Raw genomic sequence first — 23,625 nt, forward strand, 5'->3', positions numbered from 1 at the left:
AAGAAGAGGTCAGGGGGAGACTAAGCTGGTTGGAAAGGTAGTTTGGGAAGTTCATCTCTGGACCAGCCATGCTCTGCACATTCTCCTCTGGTTAAAAAGAAGCCACAAGAAAAAACGCCTGTCACAGAACGTGGTTCTCTATCAAGCAAGAAGTGTTTTGGAACCCAAGGGTTTTTTGGAGGACCAGCAGAATATAGATTGAATAAATCAGATTCTTTCCCTACAGTAATTAGAGCTGACCAGCAATGCAATCAATATTTCCAGCAGAAGAGGGGTACAAGATGAAAAACTGTGTACTGGCCAAGGGTTGAAACTTTTATAACAATCCTGGGCATGTAAAAGAAAGGTAAAATCTTTGACTAAAAGCAAAATAAGCAAAACTAGAGTTTGAGCTAAATCAACTAGACCTAAATATCAATATTGACAAGTGAAATTTAACTAAGGATCTTAAATTTCTTTCAAGCTGTTTGTATACTTTTCAGTTTTGCTCTGAATGACCCAACCCTTTCCTGTTCATGCCTTAATCATTTGTGTTTACAGAAAACATACTTACTAGCTTTATGCTTTCCTGAGGTCCTCATGAGGAATTGGGCCTGCTCTGCCCTGTTCTAGTCTGCCCTGCGCACCTGCTCTGACCCAGCCCTGGTCTCTCACCCTGGCCCTGGCCCTTTTGACCTCTCTGCTCCAGGCACACGAGCCTCTTTGGATTCCTCCACAGACAAGTGTATTTTATGCAGAGGTTCTGCACTTGCCAGGACCTCCACCAAGTAAGCGCCTTCTTCCAATTTCCATGTGTCTGGTTCAGATTTCCGTATGACTCACTCGGCTTTTGGCCCAAATGTTGCATCCTCAAACAAGTCTTTAGGGACCTCACAGCCAAAGCAGCAGCCCAGTGACTCAAACACAGTCCTCGGTTTTGGTACCTGATGTTACCTTTCTGATTGGTTTACTTTTTTGCCCCTTGTCTACCTCCCCACTGAAATGTCAGCCTGCCACAGTGCCTAGCACACAGTAGGTGCTTCCTAAGTAGTTACTAAGTGAATGAATGTCTCCAAGGGTTCTTCTAGCTCTGGGTTTATAACAGTGATATGGTCCTGAAATAACGTCTTCCCTCTCCAACTCTCTAAAGTCAAAGTCAGGCAAAACCACCCTTGCCCATGAAGCCTCCCTGATGACCCCCTCCCCCCACCTCACTGCTCTTCTCCTCAAACCCTCTGCAGCAGTTCAAGTGCTCCCCACAACATCTGGTCCTGTACTATACATTCTCTGGCATCATTCACATTTCTTCTCCACTGTGCTTGTTAATTTTAAGTCTTAATGACTCTCAAGAACATGTGTAGGTCCACTCAAATTAATTAATCAATTAAATAAAAGCACAATCGTGGCACAATGTCTATCTTCCTGGGCAGGTAGATATTTCTAAACTTTAGTGTATGCCAAGCTGGTAGGCTAAAACCAACTGGGGAGCTTTGGAGAGTAAACCAAGAGGGAAGGACTGACTGACTACCGCTGGCCTGGATAGCCACTCTGCCAAATTAGACACAGGCCCCTCCTTTGGGCGTTCACATGAAGGCAGAGGACAGAGGCCTCGGCCAGCAAAGTACAGGCTGTAGTTCAGCCCTTGCCCAGCGGCTCCACACATGACTTTGGGTGCAACCTGGACAAGTCAACACAGCAGCCTGGAGAGAGGGACGATGGCAAAGGGAGACAGGAGTGAGCAGGAGGGGAGCGTGAGGGCTCTCTGGCACTGTCCCTTTTCTCTCTGGAAGCCTGGTGGAAAGTGAGGCAGGGCAATGCTCCCTAGAGCTGCCTCCCAAGGAGCACAGGAAGCTGTGGAAGCAGAAAAGGAAGTAAGTGGAGGACAACAGCAGATCAGAGGAGAAGCAGGCAAGAAGGAGATGGTGACAAGAACAGAGACCACAAGTCAAATGACCTTGGTGGAGTCCCTTGGGTGTCTGCTGCACTGTACTAAGGGAGCATGGAGCTGCTTTGCAGAAGCAGGAAGGGGTACAGGAGGTGGGAGGAGCTGGGAAGCAGAGGCTGATTCAGCCTTGGAGGAGGGGGCAGGGCATTCAGAGCCCTTAGTTTTAAGACCACTGTCCTTGGGTGAGAAAACGGAAACCAGAAATAGTGAACATATGAGAGGGTTGCTTAAAAGCTGGTGTTGAAGGCTGAGTGGTGGTGGTGTGGGGGAGGGGAGTGGCTGAAGCAGGACAGCCTGTTTTCTATGGACCAGAGGTAGGAGAAGCTTGGGACCCCAATAAACAAAGGCCTGGGTATGAAAGAGAATGGAGAGGGGTGGTCATTTGAATGGGGAAAAGGACACACATTAAAAAAATCTAAACAATCCTGAGGAATCAGCAGATTGTGGAAATAGCTTTTCAGTTGAAAGCAAAACCATTCCAAGAATTCTTAAAGCTGGGTAAACAGAGAGACGTTTCTACGATGGCTGATACGATGGCCTTTATTTCACTAGAGCAACAAAGAAGAGAGAACTCAGGAGGATATTTAGAAAGAGGAAACTAGAGGTTATTGTCACAGGAGTGTGTCTGCCCGCTGCCATGTAGAGAGAGCAGCTGTGTGCAGAGAGGTCACCTCCTGAAGCCTCAGGCACATGGGACAGACTCTGCTTAGGGCCCAGACCAGTTTGTTTTATTACTGCCTTTCTTTTTAAACCCTAATAATAACAATCCTGCTTAGGACAATCCTGCAAGTAGAGACACTTGCATGGTGGGCCTCCATACCCAGCTCCAACAAGTGTTGACAGTTTGCCCATATTGTTTCATTTACTTCCCTGTCCCCATTTTTTAAAAAATTGGACTATTTTAAAGCAACTTCTAAATATTTTGGACTCCAGCTATAAAAACTTCACCATTTTAAAAATAGAATTACAAGATGTCATTATACTAATAAGATGAACAGAAACTACTTTAAATCATTTAGTTCCCAGTCCATATTCAATTTCCCCCAATTATCTAAAAAAATGTCATTTTAAAGTTCATTTGTTCCCCTAGACTGAGCAGACCAAGACAAAATTCTCCCATTGCAGTTGGCCAATATTTGTCTTTGAAATTCTGTAACAGTTTCCACCCAGAATGGTTTTAAAACTTCAAAAGCCTTAGTGCCCTGCACCTGGAGATGCCCTTCCTACTCTCTTGTGCCAGTCCCAGCAGGCCCGGTCCTGTTCCCCCAGCAGAGGGAGGTGAAGGAATGAAGTGACCACAGGAAGCCTGCTTCCCAGGACAACAGAAAGTGGCCACTAGTGTTCTTGCAGAGAATCCACCAGAGAACCAACTGGCACAGGGAGCGGAGGGAAAGCAAAAGGAAAACCTAGCTTTGCTTATAAATGCAGAAGGTTGTCAGCCTCCTAATGTGGTTACCAACCCAAATACAGCTGAACCTACACAGAGAAGGAAATGTCAGTGAAATCGACAGTCCCTGGATTGTGTGTAATTGACTGCAAGCTTGAAGGTGGTGATAACATCTTCATTTGTAGGTGAAAGGAAGGCAAACCCAGGGCTGGTCCAGGATGTGGGGTTCAGGAAGCAGAGAAGTGATTCCTGCAGGGAGGCCAAAGGAACTCTGACATGTAATCCCTCCAGAAGGAAGGAGACTGCCTGCCAATTTACATCAGATAGAAGATGAGAAGACTAAGTTGGTACTAGCCCTTGTTATAATCAGAGTCCTGAAAGCGTTTCACAAGCAACAAGTGGGACATCTGTGGTGGCAGCTGTCCTTGTACTCAGCACTGCCTCCTGAGTAAGGACAAGACAGATTTGGAATTTACTATTATTATTTAGTGTGCATAATGCTGCAACATATGTTCTACTAATAAATTAAATAAAGTTAATAATGACTTTACAACATAGGATATAATAAAACCTCAAATACACACAGAATCCATCTTCCAAAGGACACAAAAGCACTGCACAGACATAATTTAATTTATTTAATCTTATACTATTATGAGCAAACCAAGAATAGAGTTTTCCCCCAGATGATAATTGATGACACTTAAGTACAGAGACTGGAGACATTCAGTGATGCAAGGTACTTGTAGGGGAAAATTGGAACCGTTGGTCCCTAATATGTGGTTACTTTCACATAGGTTTAGAATCTGGGTCTCTCCCTGACCACCAGGGTTAGGCAGTGGAACTGTACCTGTAGTTTCTGGGTTGGGGTAGACACTCTTATCTTCATTTTCATTGGGCTGGAGGTCGTCCATGTTGATCTAGGCAGCCAAGGGAAAGAAGAGGAGGAGTCCAGTTAGGTATGCTCTAAGTTTTAAAGGCTTGGAGTAGCTCTGAAATACATTATAGTCAGTGGCTGAGCTGTTGACTCAAAAATACATGCTTATTACGTTTCACAGACTCTCAAAACATTAGCAGAAGGCTGGGATCCAACCACTCTGCTTGCTCTTCACGTTCCTGCTCTCCTGCTCCACCCTTGCTGACCTAGTCCCCCGAGTCTCTTTTACTCCTTGCTCTTTTCCATGGGCATCTGGCCTGGGAAGACCGTGTTCCCCGCCCCCTGCCTCCCTCCCCCCAGCTCCTGGAAGAAGATGGCTCCTCACCTTGGTGGTAGGTGGGGACTCTCCGTCAGCTGTGATGGATTTCAGCTCAATTTTCTCCTCCTTGGTCTCCTCCACTGCTGGCTTCTCCATCACCTCCTGTTTCTTCTCTGGGCTGGCAGTCCTGGCCGGTCAGCAGGGGAAGAAAATAAAGGGATGTTTACTGGAGTGATAGGGAACAGGGACGGGAACTAGCTGGGAGCCAGGGGGAGCGGAATCTCTGTGCCTGTGTCCACCTTCCTCTACCCAGGGCCCGTGCCTCGTGTAGCCTGATCACAAATGCTACTGAGCTGGGCCTAGGATCCAGGCACCGGGCCACACCTTGCTCTGTCTGGTATTGTGGTGGCTGTCTACAGCCCCTGTCTAAACCAGAGAAAGGCATGTGGCCTATGACAGTCCTACCTTAACAGTGACAGAGATAATGTGGGGCCCTGTTTTGCTTTCAAAACGGTGAGGTGGAATCTCTCTGTCACCTGGAGTTGCATTTCTCCTCTGAGCAACTGCCTCCCCCTTTCCCATCCTTTGCTCCCCTCACCTATGGTGACCTTTTTTGTCAAAGGGGAATCCTCCAACTTCCTAGACAGGAGGGGAAATGCAACACCTTCACAGAGACTGTAATTCACGATGATCCCTGCTTTAGAGCAGTGCCTAGGAGTTAGGGGAGAGGTCTAACTTACTCTTGGAAGTGCCAAACCAAGTGCCCTCCTGGGAGGTCACCAGCCAACAGAGGCCGTGCCCACATCTCTCTTTACCACCAGGGGGAGCAGCATTCCAAATCTGGGCCCTGGGCCTGGGTCAGCTCAGAAGGTTACCTGGCCAGCTTCTTTCTTTCCTTCTCTTCTTCTTCCTCTTTTTGGGCAGATGTGAGGCTCTCAGCATCAGCCAGGTTGTCCACAGCAATGGCCAAGAACACATTCAGTAGGATATCTGTTTGCGTCCATTCTTAAAGAAAATGACCCTTGGCCTTGGGGTTTTTTTTGGTGGCAATAGGGGGCAGGAAGGGGGCAGGGCATGCAGGGGTAGAGTTCCCCACAGAGACAGCTCAACAGTGACTCACTTCGAGGAGTGCTGAGCTCAGTGGTGTCCCTCCCCTGTCCCTTTCCCTCCCCATCACCCTATTAGCCACCTGGAGTTTTCTAAGAGGTTGAGAGCAGGCTAGCTTTCAGGCTAGAGCAGGGAGGGATTGAGGCAGTGAGGCCTGCCTCACTCTTTAATTGCTGGGTTTCATTATTGGTTTCCCTGCAGAGATGACTGGCTGTAATTGACATTATAAACGGCATTGTCTCTAGCAGAATGCAGAATGCTCTTAAAAGCTGTTCATTATAACTGGGAATTGAGGAGGCAGCCTGATGTCTCTGCCAACTCTTCATGTTAAGCCCACCCCTACGGAGACCCTTGGAGGGCCCAGTGGGGCTGGCTGAAGCTTGGGAACTCCTCATTGATGCAGCTGTTTGCCCTTCTCTTCTCCCTCCACCCCAGCCTTGAATGGAACACTGTGGGTCAAAGAACTGCAGAATCAAAGGAAGGAGAGCTGAAAAGGATCCTAATGTCTGTTAAGTCTGACCTTCATCCCCAGGCACCCCAGTCACACCATTCCACACACAGGGAAACCACACCCAGGGGCATAGGGGCTTGTCCAAGATGCTGCTGGATACCTGCCCTTGGGCCTTACCCCACTGAACCTCACAACGACCTACTGAGTACCAGGTACTATCACAATCACCCAGTTTATTGTTGGCAAAGGTCACCAGTGCTTTCTGCACTGCCTTAAGCTGTGATTTAAACCCGAGTCTTGGGCCAGAGCTGCCTCTACTACACCACCCACCTCTGCACACAACCCTCACACATTTATGACCAGGAGGGAGAAGAGGGCCTACGTTTGAGACCTTAAAACACTGCCAGTGGCTCTGTCAGGTCTGCCTGATGAGCCCTGTCTTCCTCTGCCTGGGACTAACGTCCCAGAGAGTGATTTCAGAGGGAGGGACATTGATCAGAAAGCAGAGAGGAGAGACTGATGATACTTTTAAGGATGAGGTTAGCCAGGGCGGCCAGAGCTCCCAAACCTAGGTGGGCTCACGTCGGAGTCTGTGTGGGTGGCTGACCGAGATACAGCCGGGGGTGTTCACCTAGAGTACGCCAAGAACACCCCTCCCGCAGCCGGAGCAGAACAGGAGGATGAACCCACCTGTGCCAAAGCTCCAGACTTCCTTCCACCAAGACCCTCCTCCAAGTAAGGTGCTTCTGGGCTGGGAAATGTTTTCTCCCCCAGAACACACCTCCTCCCACTTGCCTGGGGGCCCTGTGGACAGACCACCACAGTTTTCAGCCCCAAGTCAGGGCTCTCGGGCACACCTATTTGGCATCATGCTGTGAGCTGAGGGAGGGTGGGTGGCAGGGGTGGGGAGGCAGGAGCAAAGGATACAGTTTCCACAGATGAAGAGGATGATGAAGTAAATACAGACTAACATCCCTGGAAAAGAGGGGCCGCCATAAGCCATGATCCCATCATACATCACCGAATTCCAGTCCTCCCCGGTCAGGATCTGAATGACACATTCCCACCAATAAGGGACACAGCGTTAGACCAACAGCAAACCCCAAAACTCCCCTGCCCTGCCCCACTCTGCTGACCAGAACGCCTGAAATCTCCTTCCACCTCTCACCCTCCTCTTGCCCCCAGCTGTCCTCCCTGGGACTCTGAGCTAGTACCCTGGCAAGCTGACCCTGTCCTTAAACATGGTGCATGGCCACTGGCACACTATCATGTGAGGAGTGAGGGAAAGGGCTTCCAGGTCAAAATATCTCCTCCTCCCCCCAACACGTGATGCACAAGACGGCCACCACTAGCCGACTCTCTGGGCTCAAGATCAAGGGCCACTTTACAAATGTGAACAAATGTGTTCATTGAGGGAATAATACGCTATCCAGTTCTAAACATTAGTCATCTGGATCTCATTTTTAAGATTTTGGCAACATCCACATTAGTACTCATTTTTATCTGTAAGTTGATCTACTTTTAAACTTAAATAAGTGCTACTCTAGCTTGGCCCTAAGCCAAAATATCTATAAAATCACAAATCTGATGGGCTTGTTATAGTTTTTCTGGGGAGAAGTGTGGTGGGTAGGTGAGACAGAGCTCCATCCTCCCCTCTCACGACAGAGCAGTCTGTTTATTATTTGTTTGTATTTTGGGTTTCCATGTAGAATTTATCTGAATAAAGGGCCCCATGGCCAAGAAAGAGTTTTTAAATCTCTCAATGGTCCACCCAACAGTGAAATTCCACGGGGGACTGTGGGTAGGGGAAACTATGGAACGAACTCCAGGTTCTCCTGAGACTGGGCCCTCCATAGCTGACCTAGCTGGCTTTGGCTGCCCAGTACAAGGGTGAAACCTCCTCTCATTGTCAAGCCTCCTCCTTCCTGCGCCCCCTCCCCCCACTCAACAACCCTCCCAACTGTAACCCCAGCAGAGGAAAGTCCATACCTGAAACACAGTGAGGAGGGACTGGGGAAAGTTATCAAAGGTGCTCCTTCGGGTCTGCATCTCATCAAAGTTGAACTTTCCTCCAAAGAGCTGCATCCCCAGCAGGGAGAAGATGATGATGAAGAGGAAGAGGAGGAGCAGGAGGGAGGCAATGGAGCGCACAGAGTTCAGCAAGGATGCCACCAGGTTGCTTAAGGAGTTCCAGTACCTGAGGACCAAATGAGGGATCATCATCTTCTCCTGTGCCTTCTTTAACTTCATTCCTCATTCATGTACCCACTAGAGAGTTTAAGATAAATTTCAGCCCCCTCTTCTGTTTTCCTTTTCTTGGGGTAGTGGTGGTGGTTTGAATTGGGCTGGCTAGCTGTCAACTGGAACATGCAGCCAGTTGATTCAAGCTTCTAGGATCAATAATGTGTAACGGAGAGGAGATGGAGCTTAGCAGCCAAAAGGCTGGGTTCTGACCTAGCTCTGCCAGGTGCTAGCTGTGTGTGCCTTTGAACAAGTCAGTTAACTTCCCTTCTTTCTGTTTCCCCATCTGAAAAAACAGACTTCATTAAGTTAACGGGAGGGTTACATGAGATTATTAAAAATAAAAAGCCCCCGGGAGACACAGTTGATAAAAGTTGGTTAGTATCATTACCACAATTGGGTCTTAGACAGAAGACACGCTGCTTTTTGTTCTCCCAGAAAGGCTGTCCTCTGCAGAGCCAGGCAGCCGCTGTCTAGCAGAGGCAGGAGTTGGGTCATCCATGGGTAAGAGAGGGTGTGTTGCTAAGCAAAGTTTCCCAGAACTGTTTTTAAAAAAGACTCTTCTGAAGCCCCTGATTCAATAGCTGTAATTTGAGTCCCAGACACCTGTATTTTGAACAAGCATTGCAGAGGATTCTGATAAGCAGGCAATTTTGGGAAAACCTCTATCACCCACAGGGACAGACTGGGCAGATGGGCTGTTGGTGGGGCTCCTTAGGGTCACCAGCCTTCTCTCCACTGTAAATAAACATTGAGATCCTTCATTACAGCATGGGGAGCGTCCCTTTCTTTTGGAAAGTGATGGGGGTCTACTCATGACTGCTAGGTGAAGCTTGGGTTCCTGTGAAAGGGTCCCAAGGATCCTGGTGAAGGAAATGACCTGCAGCAAAAGGGATGCAGCCTTGGACTGCTGCAGCGTAAGGACAGGGAAACCTCACGTCCCCGCAGCTCTGCGCCACTTTCTGCCTTCCAGGTCATGGTCTGGACTTCTTCCACTCAAGATGCTCCCAGCTCACTTCCACATGCACAGTGAAGTTCTTTTGCTACTTAAGAGAGTGACACACAAACCACTCCAGTAGTCTCACAGCTGCCCCCAGCCCCCAATTCTCTCCAGACACCATTCCATAGTAAGTGACAGAACCACATGGCCAACAGTTTAGACGTAAGCATAAACTCCTTCCTGGCCAGGAGCACTTCATGCTTTTCCCCTTCCAAGCTGAGCCAGTCATCCTCCCTCTGTTTGCAGAATATTCATCTACTCTCAGTTGTAGCTGTTCTGCAAGTGCTCTTGAGTGATTTCCATGTGTGACAGTCTTGTCTCACCCAAACTGGCTCTGAGTCCTTGAGGGCAGAGACCAGAGGGTTTTCCTTCCATTCTCCCCATCCCTGTCCCGAAACGAGACTCCCTGGAGCCCCCATTGGCTAGAACACCCTTCTTGCTTACAGCTAAAGCAGTGTTCCCAAATGTGCTGGAGAGGAAGCTGCTCAAAACAGTGATTGGATTTTCCTAAATACTGATTCCCAGGTCCCCTGGAATCATGAAATCCTAATCTCTGCTGCTGGGCCTCAAGTGATTCTCATGCAAACACTCCAACACTCATCAGTCACCTGGTGTTAGAAACCTGTTACTTCAGAGCATACTGGGGATGAGAATTTCCAGCTGTATCAGAAGGGAGTGTCCTGACATGGGAGATCAAGGTGGGAAGGGCAAGTGAACATGCAGTGTGGGTGGGAACAGGGTGGGGTGGTGGCAGGACCCCTCACACGCACATACTTTGTCTAACAGTGAGGAGTGGCCATTTGAACCTCCTCCATGTCATTTCTTTTCCTATAGCTCCCTTAAACTCGTGGGTAGAGTTTCTGAGATTCCGGGCTGTTCCATTGCCAGATCACATGTCAAACTATTATGCAGCAAGAGAAGAGAATGCTGGTTGCCACGGGGTGGTGCTGGGTGGGCAGAATGGGTGAAAGGGGTCAAAAGGTACAGATTTCCAGTTAATAAATAAATTAGTCATGGATATGCAATCTATAGCATGGTGACAACAGTTAATAGCACTGTAGTGCATATTTGGAAGTTGCTAAGAGAGGTAAGTCTTAGAAAGCCTCTCATCACAAAAAAAATGTTGTAACTGTGTGGTGACAGGTGTAACTAGACTTACTGCAGTCATCATTTCACAATACAGCAGTCCCCCTATATCTGTGGGGGGGCACAGTGCAAGACCCCCGGTGGATGCCTGAAACCACAGACAGAACTGAACCCTGTATATGCTGTGTGTTTTTCCTACACATAAGCAGACTTTGTGGCTTCTCTTTGGCATATCTGAATTGCCAGCATCACTACTCTTGCACTTTGGGGACATCATTAAGTAAAATCGGGGTGACTTGAACACAACACTGTGATAGCATGACAGTAGATCTGACAATGAGACAGGTACTTAGTGACTGACAGGTGCTGGGCTAAGGGATGCTTCACGTCATGGGCAGGACAGAACGGGACTGCATGAGATTTCATCAGTTTCCTCAGAAGTGTGCAATTTAAAACTCATGAATTGTTTATTTCTGGAATTTTCCACTTAATATTTCCAGACCGTGGTTGACCTCAGGCCATTGAAACAAAGAAACCATGGATAAGAGGGACTACTGCATACACAGATGTCAAATCATTCTGTGTACTCCTAAAACTAATATAATATCATATGGCCATTATAACTCAATTAAAAAAAAACAGAAAGAAAAAACTATTATGTATCAATTTGCCCTACGGAAAATAGGGTTGCTATGTCTTTGAGACCCTTTGGGATTCCAGAAGAGCACTGTGAACAAGCATGCGTCTCCCTTTGGGAAGAATTCCTATCCAAAACTAAGGCTGAAGGCTTCAGGCACGAGGCCACCTTTGTTGAGGAGGAACTGCTGCCAGGTTCACTGACTCAGGAAAAGAACCCCGCTCATGAAAAACACCTGGCTGAACAGATGCTGCAAGTTGAACCAGTCATGCAGGTGAGATGCGGTTAAGACAAATGGAGATCATGGTTGTTTACGCTGTTTGCTTTCAAATCCCTGTTGCTTCCCATTCAACAGGGGTGGGGTGGGCGTCCGCCCAGGGCTGGTCTGCACCTGTACTTCGGTTCTGTTGAGCAGGACTAAAAGAGCAGAGTTGGTGCCAGGGGCCTGGCATCATAAAAGTACCCAGCTGGTTGAACAGAAGGCTGCCTGTCCCTCGTGTGCACATGATTGGACAGGTTTCATGTGCTCTCTAAAGACTGAGACAAAAGGACTGCTAAAGTGACACTGTGGCAAAGGATGCTCACAGGGCTCAGAGGAGAAGGGCTGGGTTTGCGGCCAAGCATGCCTGAGCTGACAGCATGGTATAGTAGGGGCGCCTCAGCACTGTTAATGTTGGTGAAGTTTGGAGGGGCCAGGTGGCAGCCCCTGGGCAGGGCGACACAGAAACACCATTCAACAGCGGGCCGGCAGCCCTGTAGATCCTCAGACACTCGCCCCTTTAACATAGTCTGGTTCATGACGGCTATCACAGCTATGGCCTGAAGGTCTGGCGATGCCGCAGGTCTCAGTCACTCTCCTTTTAGACACATGAGCTGGTGGTAAACTGGAGAGGTTAATGGCAGATTTACAATCAATGGAAGCTTTTATCCTAATTGATCAAAACTTTGAAACACACACACCAAAAAGGAAAGAGCTTTAGAGAAAAGTGAGCAGGGGCAGAACAAAGTATTTCATGTCTCGGACCTCGCAGAGCAGGGGTGTCAAACTCATTTTCACCGGGGGCCACATCGGCCTCAAGGCTGCCTTCAAAGGGCCGAATGTAATTTTAGGACTGTATGAATGTAACTACTCCTTAACTAGGGGCAAGGAGCTCGGTGCTGCCACCAGGTAGAAACAAGGTGCTGGGCCGGATAAAACAAGGTGGAGGGCCGGATTCAGCCACAGGCCTTGTGTTTGCCACCTGTGTCCTAGAGGAATCGAGGAACTTAGCATCCTCTCGTCAGAACAATGCATGTGTGTTACACACACAGAATTCTGGGACTCAAAGCCCCAGAAGCATAAGCCACCCTGTCATCTTCAGACAGTCTACCAGTACAGCCATCCTTGGGGTTAACTTTTCCTTTCAGTCCTCCTGTGGCTCTGAATCACTCTCTCCAAAGTGTGCGCAGCCACGCCCATTCCCCCATCAGACCTGGCCCATTGCTTTCTCCTTAACGTAAGGTGAAGATCAGGGCTTCTGCCCTGACCGATTTCTGTTACCTAAATTCTCTTAACTTGCTGACCTCAGCTTCCCCTCTGCCTCCCTAGCTTTAAGTTGCTGCCATCTGTTCAGGGGTGCTTGTACCTCTGTTACTCTCTTGCTCCGAATCTGTCACTTGTTTGAGTCCTATGGGTATTCTCCCTTCTCTTCAACCACAGAAAGTAGCCTGAGCTTTGCTTGAACTGGAAATTTTATCTTGTGAGCTTTTTGCTGAAATAGTTCAGGGCCAAGACCTTTTCATTCTAGGTATAGAGCAGAGCTTCGAGCTTGGTATAAAAGAAAGATCTTCACAGTTAACAGTACCAATAGCTTTGGGTGCTTTGCAAATGCACCACCCTACTTCCTCTCTGTTCTAGACAGGATCATAACTAAATTTATACCTGTCCCAACTGTTCTTGTCCCAAGAGGAGAGAAGTAAAAAGGCAAAAACACTCTTTGTGTTGGTGGCAGCGATTTATTGTTGGTAGAGTGTTTATAAAGCAAATATCATGCAGCAAATCTGTGTGGTACTAGCTTCTGTACACTGCTGCCAAGAGCGGGGGTGGGAGAGAGGCGAGGGAGAAAGAATGCGGTCATGTGAGGTAACCTGGGGGAGCAGACAGGTTCATTGGTGAGAAGCCCAGCCTTGCCCTTGCCTCTTCCTGCAACAGCCACAGGGACATTGCATGGTTGTATAAGGACCAATGCTTCAGGAAAATTGGGCTCTGCACCCATCAGACACAACAGAGCCTGGAGGTATGATAGAAAGCCGACCTGGACATATGCTGGGCCAGGAGGAGCAAAACTGAGAATTCTGGACTCTCGTGGTCAGGGTCTGGGTCAGCCTGGGGCTCAGGGCCAAAACTACCAGGGTAGTTCTAGTTGACACTTAGCCTTGCCCCTCCACTCTGGGAGGAGACACATCTTATGGGTTTCACTTTAGAGTCAAACCCTGCCTTGGATAACAAATTCAAAGGTCTTTCTTCCCTGTTTGCATTAGAGGACTTGGTCACACTGAGAACAGAACCTACATGGGGGAATGTGACCTGGTCAACCTGGCAAGGTGGTCTATTGCCTTAGGAGGCTGTCCTAGACAGCCCCTGTACCACAAGTATCAGGGTTAGGGAGGGAGTACATTAATGTCATCCTCACCTGTGCCTTATACCAGTCACCATTCCAGAAAGGGACCACCCTTCATGTAGATAGCCAGTGTGCAGGCCTTTGAGTCAGGGTTACCTTCTCCAGAGACCCTGGCCTGGGAACTGGGAAGATATCTGACCTAGCTCTTTAATAATAGCCCTTTGTGAGCTCTGAGCCTCCATAGGCCCTGAGAAGAATGGGGGCTAGAGGTGGTGGGTGGGCAGGGCGGGGCAGTGTGCGGACAGATCTGAGGCCCTCAGCCTCATGCTGACAGGGCAGTGCGGACATTTAGAGCTGGGAGGATCTGTAAAGGTGGTCACCATTCACCAGTTAGTCTGTGATGAGTCAGCCCAATTTCCCATTTCAGGGCCCGGGAAGGGGGCCGCCAGGAAAAAGCAGTAGGAGAAAGAAAGGGAATTTAAGGTTTAAAAGGTGGCTGAAGGGATTATGGTGCACTTAAAAGCCAATTGTATAAAATAAAGGAGGTATCATTAGTATATTGCAATCACATCTAGATTTAATCTAACTGAATCTCTTCTTCCTTCCCCTATGTCAGACAGGGCTGACAAAGAGTAGACAGACGAGGCATCAAAACTCAGCAACATTTAGAGCACCATCAAAGCAAGAGAAAGAACCCAATCCAACAGGTGCCAAAGGCCCACTGGCATGGGTAATCTACCCAAAGATGACAAAGATCTTGGCCACGTTCATGCCTCTCTGTTCTCCCTGAGATTGGAATCTTATCTTCACTATTCTTTCCCATTCTGGAACTTCTCACCAATAGTACTAAGAGTGCCTAGTAATCAAGTGACTTACAGTCTAGTGCAGGGTTCCTAGTCTTGTTTTTATTTTTTTTTGTAATGAAATCCATAGGATAATGACACTCACATGCACAGTATACTTCCTAGGGCACTCTCAGATGTTCACAAAACACACAAAAAATGTAAGCATGCTAATAATTCCTTTGCTGCACATGACACATTCCTATTCATCATATACCAAACTCCCTTCAAGCTGCATGGGTTAGTGGTACGTCCACCCTGTTCTTGTCCAGTCAGGAAAGCATTTGGGAAGGCAAGTGACCAAGAGGGAGGGTGTTACAAGAACAATATTGAATTTATTTGTGTTTATTTTTTAAAAGGGGAAACCACAAATTTTAATATTTTACCTCATAACAAATTATCTGCCATATACTGTTCAACTGCTCAGACACACTGTCATGTCATGACATCATGGGTGAGAGCCACTGGCCTGGAGCAGCATTCCTGGCTCTCATACCAAAGGCCTGGGTGCAGGAAGGGCAACTTGGAATTATAGGATGGGATCCTCGAATCCATGTATACACTAAGCATTGAAGCACTCTAAATAAATAGCTTGTCTTGAATTGACACTACCACCCTTCAATATATACAGGTGTATAGGAATTAATAAAATTCATACTGATTTCAACACTGCTGAATTCACAGTAGTTCTTTATCATGTGTTTTCTCAGTCAGGAATTATCAAAAGTACAATCTTAACATGGTTAGGGGCTACAATGCAGAGAAGAGAGTGGAGCTGTACGAATTGAGGTTTCCAATGATATAAAAAGGTTCATCTTTTTAGGCAAAAATGTAGACAAAGGACAGCAGCAGAAAATGAGGCCAGTGTTTCTCACAGCAAGGCTACTAGATCACCAACACAGAACCCTCCAGTTGCTGGTCAAAATCTGTAGGGGTGGTGTCTTTAATGAGACCTCCTAATGACTTCAACTAAGTCTGAGAATTGCAATCACTGGTTCAGAATACACTGTGAAAAACAGTAGTGAGACATCACAAAGTATGCTCCGAGAGGTTTTTAACGAAGGAGAAATACATTTGTTTGATGGCAGGGCCATGTGCAGATAACCCCACATCAAGGGACCATACTGTAGGCATTTTCTTGGTCTCTGGGGTGTGTTAGAGTCAAGGTTCAGAGGGAGCATGGGATTCCCCTGCACAGTCACTTTTTGTTGTTTTCCAAAAGCCCCAGAGGGTGTGGAGACTGGAAAACAGGAAGATGATGGCCTTTGCCAAAGTGCTTCCAACTAGATAATGAAATTATTCTGTTTATGGAGTTTATAGTGATCTGAAAATAACACTAATCTTTCTCATAGAGGGGCTATGGGAGGCTCTCTGATAAAGATAGATTGAAAAAAAACAATATCTTGGCAATAGTTTCAGATTAGAAATAAATCATTGATTAAAAATAGAATGAATGTTAAATCTCTTCAAGATGCTATGGCAATCTCTAGGAGCAAAAATTCTTTTCTATAGGAATTTAAAAATCAAACAAACAAAAACCCCAAATATGGACTTTTGAGAATTATTTAAGAGGCACTAGAAACTCCAAATTAAAAATAACTATCACCAGACCCAGGAGGAGAAAGTAGAGTCAGCAATTATCTAACAACAAGAATTAGGGTGCTAAAAATCGCTTAAGTCCTGTCTCAGGGACATAGACAACAAGACAGTTTAGCCATCAACTCTGCACAGAACCTGAAGCTGGGCAGAGAGATGGCCTTTTAATCCCATCGTTGCCCCTGAGCAGTTTGTGTGGCCTTGCACAACTGACTTCACTCTCTAAGCCACCATTTCCTCATCTGAAAAATGAGAACAATGACAAAGTCCCTATCCTCACCCTCTCTTACAGGTAGTTGTTAAGGATTATGGAGCAAGTGCACGTGAGAGTTCAGTCACACTCCTTGGCACAGAGACAGCACTGATGCATGTTAATGATGATTGTTTTTACATTTCTATTACTTTTATTTTAAACCAAGAATGTCTGTAATGCCAAGATATTCAGGACATTCATAAAGAGCTCCTTTGTTGGGGAGGGGGTGGTTGTTCAGGAGTGCTAAACTTGTGGGTTTAAAATCTGCACATACTCTGAGTCCATCGTCTGACAGGAAACCTTCCCCAGGGGTGCTCTCCTGCTCCCACTTCCCACAGCAGGCCTGCCACAGAGTATGGCATGGTGGCTACCGAAAAGTGGAGAGTGTGTGTATGTAGATCACCATGAGCTCTTTTCTCCTTCTTCCTTCCCCTAATAACAACAATTATAATTAGGGTTACAACAGATCTCTGGTTGTTGAGTGTCTCCTGTTCCTGGCACTGAAGTGAACACTTGAAACACCTTTTCCTACTGGACCCTGGGCAATACCACTGGAACAAGCATGTGTGGGTGCGGTTGCTAACACTTTGCAGAGAACAGTGATGTCTTGGGATGCTTCATAGGCCCCCGACTGACTAAGTCACAGTCAGAACACTCTCAGCAGGGCCTGCTTAACTCCAGGTCCCTGAATGGAAGATAACTGATGCCAGCCCCTTCTTCCAACACAATCCAAATGATGGTCTCAGTGCTCCTGTTCAGTCAAGCTACAAAACAGAGATTGGACAGGAGAGGAGGCCTATACCTCTGGGAGGCATAGTGTGACCATGCCCCCTTCCAGATGTTTCTGACATGTCCCTCTAAGGTTGACCACAGCCACAGTGACAAATATGTATTATACTGCAACTCAGATGTATATCTACCTCAAAGGTTTTTATGAAACAATGCATACATTCATGTGAAGCCTTCCGATGGTTTCTGATTCTATTTCATTCTTTCATGAAAAATAAGAATGTAGAGAAATTGCAACCTTTATACAACTGACAGGAATGTACAGTGGTCTAGTCTCTGAAAAATGGTTTGGCATTTCCTTAAAATCTTACACAGGGTTATTAAATGACCTGGAAATTCCACTGCTGAGTATATACCCAAGAGAAATGAAAACATACATGCATACAAAAACTTAAGCATCAGTTATTCACAGATGCATTATTCATAGTAGCCAAAATATAGATATAAACCAAATGTCCCCCAACTGAGGAATGAATAACAAAATGGGATCTATATCCATCCAATGGAATGTTATTGAGCCATAGAAAGGAATGAAGTACTGATCCATGCTACAAAGTCGGGGAACCTGAAACCACTATGCCAAGTGAAACAAGCCAGACACAAACACCGGGCCTTGCATGATTTCATGGGAACCATTGTATGAAACAGGAAAATCTATACTGGTTGCTGCTGGGAGGGAAGGTGGGGGAATGAGGAGTGGGTATGGGGTCTCCTTTTGGGGTGATGAAAATCTAACAATAGATGGTTGAAAAACTATATGAATGCATATAAAAATAAATTATACACTTTAAAAGGGTGGATTCGTTAGTATGTGAATTATATATCAATACAGCTATTTAAAAATGATGGCTGTGGCCCAATAAATGGATTTCATCATCCCAAATGGGTCACAACACAGTTGAAAATTATTGTCCTAGAGCACACCTCCCACTGGCCGTGCCTGTCTTCTACATGAGAATCCCTGATTGACCTGGAGAGTTAGGAAGACGGCAGTCTCTGGGTAGGCAGATGGACAGACAGATGGAGAGGGGTGAACGTGTGGAAGGAGGAATGAAAGCCATCTGTGCAACAATATCCATCACCCTTCTTTAGGTAAGGAATCTTGGCTGCACCTGTGGCATCACGTGCTCAGCTAAAGACCACGTTTCTCTCTCTCTCACCGCTGGGTGGCCATGAGAATAGAGCTTTGGGTGAGATTTCTGGGGAGCACTGGAAGGAGCTGACTCAGTGGGATGGGTGTTCCCTTTGTCCACGCCCCCTTCTTCTTGCCTCAAATCTGAACACGATGGCTCAATCTCCAGGAGCCACCTTGTGACCTAGGGGTGGGAGGCAGGCCTAAGGCTGGCAAAGCAAAGAACAAGAGACTGGGTCCCGATGCCTTCCGGAAGCCACCTGGGCTGCCCACCTCTGGACAGCTTTCATGTGACTGACTAAGCAAATCCCTAATTTGTTCGCACCACAGTCTCTGGAATTAGCAAAGGGATTTCTAACTGATATGTCATCTAAATGAATCAAAGCTCCCCTTACTGTAGGTGAGCTGAGGACAGACCCATCTAGAAACAGCAGCTGCTTTCCCAAGTAGGACCTCTGCCTCCTAGCCTTCTGCAAGAACTTCTCCCTGAGTCCCGTGTCTGAAGGGAAATACCTGGTGATTTTGAATATCCTCAGGAGCCGAACACATCTGAGCACAGAGATGCCCAAGGGAGACATGACCTTGGTCTCCACCAGGATGGTCTCCAGGATGCCCCCGCACACGATGAAGCAGTCAAAGCGGTTGAAGAGCGACACGAAGTAGGCCTGCAGGCCCAGGCTGTACATCTTCAGCAGCATCTCCGCGGTGAAGAGGGCCAGGAGGGCCTTGTTGGCTGTGTCTGGCAGGTTCAAGGGTGGGGTATGATCCAAATAGGTATGAGAGGAGGGAAAAGGGGGAAGAGGAAAAAGAAAACACAGTAATCAATCACCACTGAAAAATGAACAAACTCTCCCTTCCCTTCCCAGCCAGGACACCTCTCCCATTCACTACCACCAAAAAAAAAAAAATTAGGGCCAAATCCACAAGAAAAGGTATCTAGTTACAATCACAACAAATATTTACCAAGTGTAGTAACCTCTCCTTATCCATAGGAGATATATCGCAAGACCCCCAGTGGATGCCTGAAACCATGGATAGAGCGGAACCTTGTATATACTTATTTTTTCCTATACATATATACCCTAACAGGGCGAGATGTCACCATACTACTCAGAAAGTGTGCCATTTAAAAACTTATGAATTGTTTATTTCTGGAATTTTCTTCATTTAGTATTTTTAGACCATGATTGACTACAGTAACTGAAACTTTGGAAAGCTGAAGTGAGAATAAGTGTTGACTACAGTGTCTACTACAAAGGCTTTGCATGACTTATTTTCTTTACTCCTCATAGCAGCTCTCTGAGGTAGTTATTATTGTCATTGAGCCCATTTTTCATATATAAGAAGTAAACCAGTAAGCCAAGGGGGGAAGCCAGGCCATCCAAGTCTGGAATGCAGCCCCTGTGTCTACCAGACTCCATGGGAGTGGTGCTGAGGTGCTGGCTAGTGAGTCCTTCTCCCAGGGCTCCAGGAAAGGGCATGGGCACTGACTACCCATTGAGGACAGCTCCCTGTGCTCAGGCCACTGCTGTCCTTTCCCCTGTGTTTTGCTCACCTTGTCTTCACATACCCTGCAAGCCTACCTGGACTTACCTCCACATGTACCTGGAGGCAATAATAAAGCCTGAAGTATTGAAAGTCAATTCTGGGAGGTTAGCAGCCAAGGGTCTGAGATAGCCAAACAAGGTATGGCATGTGTCCTTGTCACCTGGACCCAACAGTGACTGTTGGGGCAGGCAGATGGTGTGGACCCAGCCAGTGAGCCACAGCTGTTTATGATGAGGTTGTGCATTTTCTTGTGGGGTTCGCAAGCTGCCAGGCCCTTGGTGTCCTGGCATGGCAACTGCCGAGAGCTGTGGCCACTGGCTACTTTCCCATCCACCTTCTGCCTGCACTGCCCCTCCCTGGAATTCAGGGCTGAGGTGGCTAGAGTGAACTGGGAGAGCGCCGGGGCCTGCTTCTCACCTTGCACTTCTGTGAGCCAGTGGGGCTGGTTGTAATGTTCCGAGGCAATGGTGAGCGTGTTGAGGAACACCAGGAAAATCACAAGCCAGTAGAAGACATTGGACTTGACTGCGGCACGACACTTTCTTCTGCAGAACCTATTCCACCGACGCCAGTAGCGACTAGAAAGGGGTAGGCAAGAAGAGAAGGATGGGAGGGAGGTGGCTATGAAATTCAGATTTCTTGCAATCTGAAAGGCACCACTGTGGCTTCCTTTCACCTCATAACTGACTTGGCCTCACTAGAGAGCAGCATAACCTGGCACCAAGGGGATAAGCTTTCAAGCTAACTGGGTTGCTGCCATTTAGCTCTGTGGCCTTGGTTTGTCCCTGCTCCTCCCTAAGCTTCCCTCCTCTCATCTGTGAAATGGGAATAGGGCCAACCTCACCAGGTTGTTGTGGGAATTGATGGACCATGTATGTGTCTGGCATAAAGCTAAAAGTGGTCAAAAATGGAATTATTTTAGAATAATGGCAGTATTAGAAATAATACTGCAAGCACTAGCAGTATTATTACTGTAGTGGTGGTAGTATTAGGACTAGTAATGTGTTGCCATGAACAAAACCTCACGTATGCTCAGTACCATATTAGGTGCCTCTCATTAAGCGCTCCCTAATTCTCTAAATAACTCTACGAAGCAGGTGTTGTCCTAGTTTTGAGGAAGAACAAACAAAGGGCCATGGAGGTTAAGTCCCATGGCCACAAGCACACAGTGGCAGCGGCCCCTTGGTCTTCCCCCAGCACCCCCATCTCTCGCTCTTACTTTATGCTGCCTCATCTGTAAACTGTAAGGGCTGAGTCTGGAGCAGAGCTCCTTTGCTGGATACAGAATCTGCTGAGAGTCTGATGAGTATTTAGATCTTCTGTTCCGAAAAATGAGGGCACCCACACATACACACACCTCCACATACAAGTTCATACAGCACATGACCCCCACAAAGTTCAGCCCTGATCCATACAATGTCCCCTTGGTCTCTTGGTCAGAGACTGCTGTCAGTGCGTCTCAACCCTAGCTGTGCATAGCATCACCTGGGAAAAGCTTAAAAGATGACCAAGAAACTCCACCTAAAACCAGGTCCTAAGCCCAAACCAATTAAATCCAATTTTCTGGGGACTAGGTGCTTTTTAAAATAGCGAAACAAACCAACAAACAACCCCCACCAAAACCTGCTGGTAGTTTTTAAAGCCCCACAGATGATGTTAGTATGCAGCCGTGGCTGAGGGCCATTAAAAGCTAGATGGTCCCGAGAGAACAGACACATTTTATAGCTCTGTGATGGAGGGGTTTAAAGCTTATCCCTAATTTCATCCTCACGATGCAGAGAAAACATATGGCCATATTTGGTAACTCTCTTGACCAGACATTTACCAAGTGTTCACACTGTGCAAAAGACAGAAGGGTAGGGACGCTAGAGCCGTGCTTGGGAAGGAGATGAGGGGCCGTGCTGAGGACTTGGACAGGGAGAATGAATGACAGGATATGATTTTAGAAAACCAAACAACTAACAAAACAACCACTCTGTCAGCTTCTAGGTGAGGAACAGCAGGAAGGGTGCTCTGTCAGACACTCGGTTGAAGAGGATGAAGGCAGTGGTCATATGCATGGAAAAAAGGACACTGAGTTGACACCAATTTTGGAGGCAAAATCAACAGTCCTTTGAATGTGCAGGGTGAGAGAGAAAGGTATGGAAGGAACACCCCAAATGTCTAGTGGGGTGATCAGAAGGGTGGCCCGTCTAAGCAGTACAGGCGCAGATAAGGAGAAGCAGTGCTCTGGGCATGGAGGTTGCTCTGAGGAGAAACTGGGGTGCTCAGCTCAGGAAATAAACTTGAGGTGCTGGCAGATTCTTTGTAGAGAAACCCACCAGGCAGTTGCAGATGGGGAGAAATAAAGGACTGGGTAATAAAGAAGGCATGGTAGGGGGAGGGAACAAAGCAGAATCTTAGAGCAATTGTCCAGGAACATCTGTATTCACATCTGTATTCTAGGTCTCCAGGCAGGTAGACCTCTGCTGTTTATGGAGCCCTTCACTCATCTCAAATTGCTTTCTGGGCTAGCTTGACTTCATCTATATTTCTACCTACTACCCATGGAAAATCCTGTTAGCAAATCTTAGTGAAAATCTATAATGAGATGAGAGAAGTGGGGAGTATATCCGTGAAGGGTGCAGCTTCCTCGGAACTGCAGAGAGAACTCCGCTTTGGGCTTGCAGAGCAAGGAAGGGTTAATTGGGTGGTGTTCTGATCTGGCCCCTGTATCACTGTGGCATTGGGATGCCCTCTTCAGCGAGCGCCAACCCTTTGTAGGGAACACTCACCTGCTACCTAGGGGAAAGTCACCACACACAGAAGAAATGCCTCAGGGTCAGAAAATTAGAGCTTTCAATGCACTTAGGGAGGCTTCCATCCTCTATACACACTGCCCTGGGTAAGAGTGAGGATGTGTGGCAGTGGAGGGAGGGGCAGGGAAAGGGGACAGGAGTCTCAGGTGGCTGGTCCTTAGTGAGCAGGAACTTCTGGAGACAGCCAGACCTCGGTCATGAGGAGTCTCATCTTGCTGAGGCAGGACTCTGCTTCTATCCTATTACTGCGGTTATTGACATTGCAGGGGAATTTGGTAACACCATTTTTTATCCTGAAAAATGAATTTGCAGGACAAACTCATATCTGACCTTAAGAAGCTTACATTGTAGTTTCAAAAAATGCTTCAAGTAGGTACAATGTCATGTTACAGAAATCACTGACATTTGTCATTCGGAATCCAAAGGGATCGAGTTTGCCTTCTGTCACAGTATGTAGGAGCTGACTTGGAGTGAGTTTAGTGCTGAGAACTTAGATTAAGCTTCTCTTCCCCCAAGTCTGGGGCAGTGGCTGCAGGGTGTGATATGGTCAGGCCTGTCCCCTGGGTCTGGAACGGCTCTGGTCCAGCCCCTGCAGGAGTGGCTGTCAGATAGGGCAGGACTCCTACTTCGTGCTGTTCCTGTGCGCAGCCGTTCAGGAGAGTCACGCGGGTTTGAGCTGTGGTGGGGGTAATTACTACCCCGGGAAAGTATTTAAAGATAATTATACACCTCCCACTCTTCAAAATATAGCTTTGCTTGACAACCGGTTTCCTGGCAACGCTTCCTACTGTATAATAAATGTAATGGTTTATTAGAATGTGTAAATTTATTTGTGTTTACATATGCATGGAGGATATAGAAATTAAATGATAAAATAGGGAGGAGAAATGTGCCTGCTGTTCACGTTCCCTTCACACTAACTGGAAAAGTCACTTACCCTAGAAATAGAACTTTCCATATGCAGACATAGGGGAGAGGGATGGCTATGAATGTGTCTAACCCACTTCTTCTACATCGTTGCATTCGATAGGATATTTC

The 23,625-nt window shown here is 47.1% G+C and overlaps 1 protein-coding gene across 1 annotated transcript in view; it reads right to left on the reverse strand.

The window, feature by feature from the left end:
* The window catches only part of CACNA1C (calcium voltage-gated channel subunit alpha1 C), a 626,645-nt gene that overhangs the window by 120,035 nt on the left and 482,985 nt on the right, over window positions 1-23,625 (reverse strand). Inside the window, 7 exon segments of the mRNA XM_036018449.1 lie at window positions 4,162-4,231; window positions 4,574-4,694; window positions 5,383-5,497; window positions 6,993-7,113; window positions 8,055-8,262; window positions 18,755-18,980; window positions 20,207-20,367. Coding sequence (XP_035874342.1) covers window positions 4,162-4,231; window positions 4,574-4,694; window positions 5,383-5,497; window positions 6,993-7,113; window positions 8,055-8,262; window positions 18,755-18,980; window positions 20,207-20,367 — 1,022 coding nt within the window.

Source organism: Phyllostomus discolor, chromosome 2 (assembly GCF_004126475.2).
Source record: "Phyllostomus discolor isolate MPI-MPIP mPhyDis1 chromosome 2, mPhyDis1.pri.v3, whole genome shotgun sequence".
In the NCBI taxonomy this organism is placed as follows: Eukaryota; Metazoa; Chordata; class Mammalia; order Chiroptera; family Phyllostomidae; genus Phyllostomus; species Phyllostomus discolor.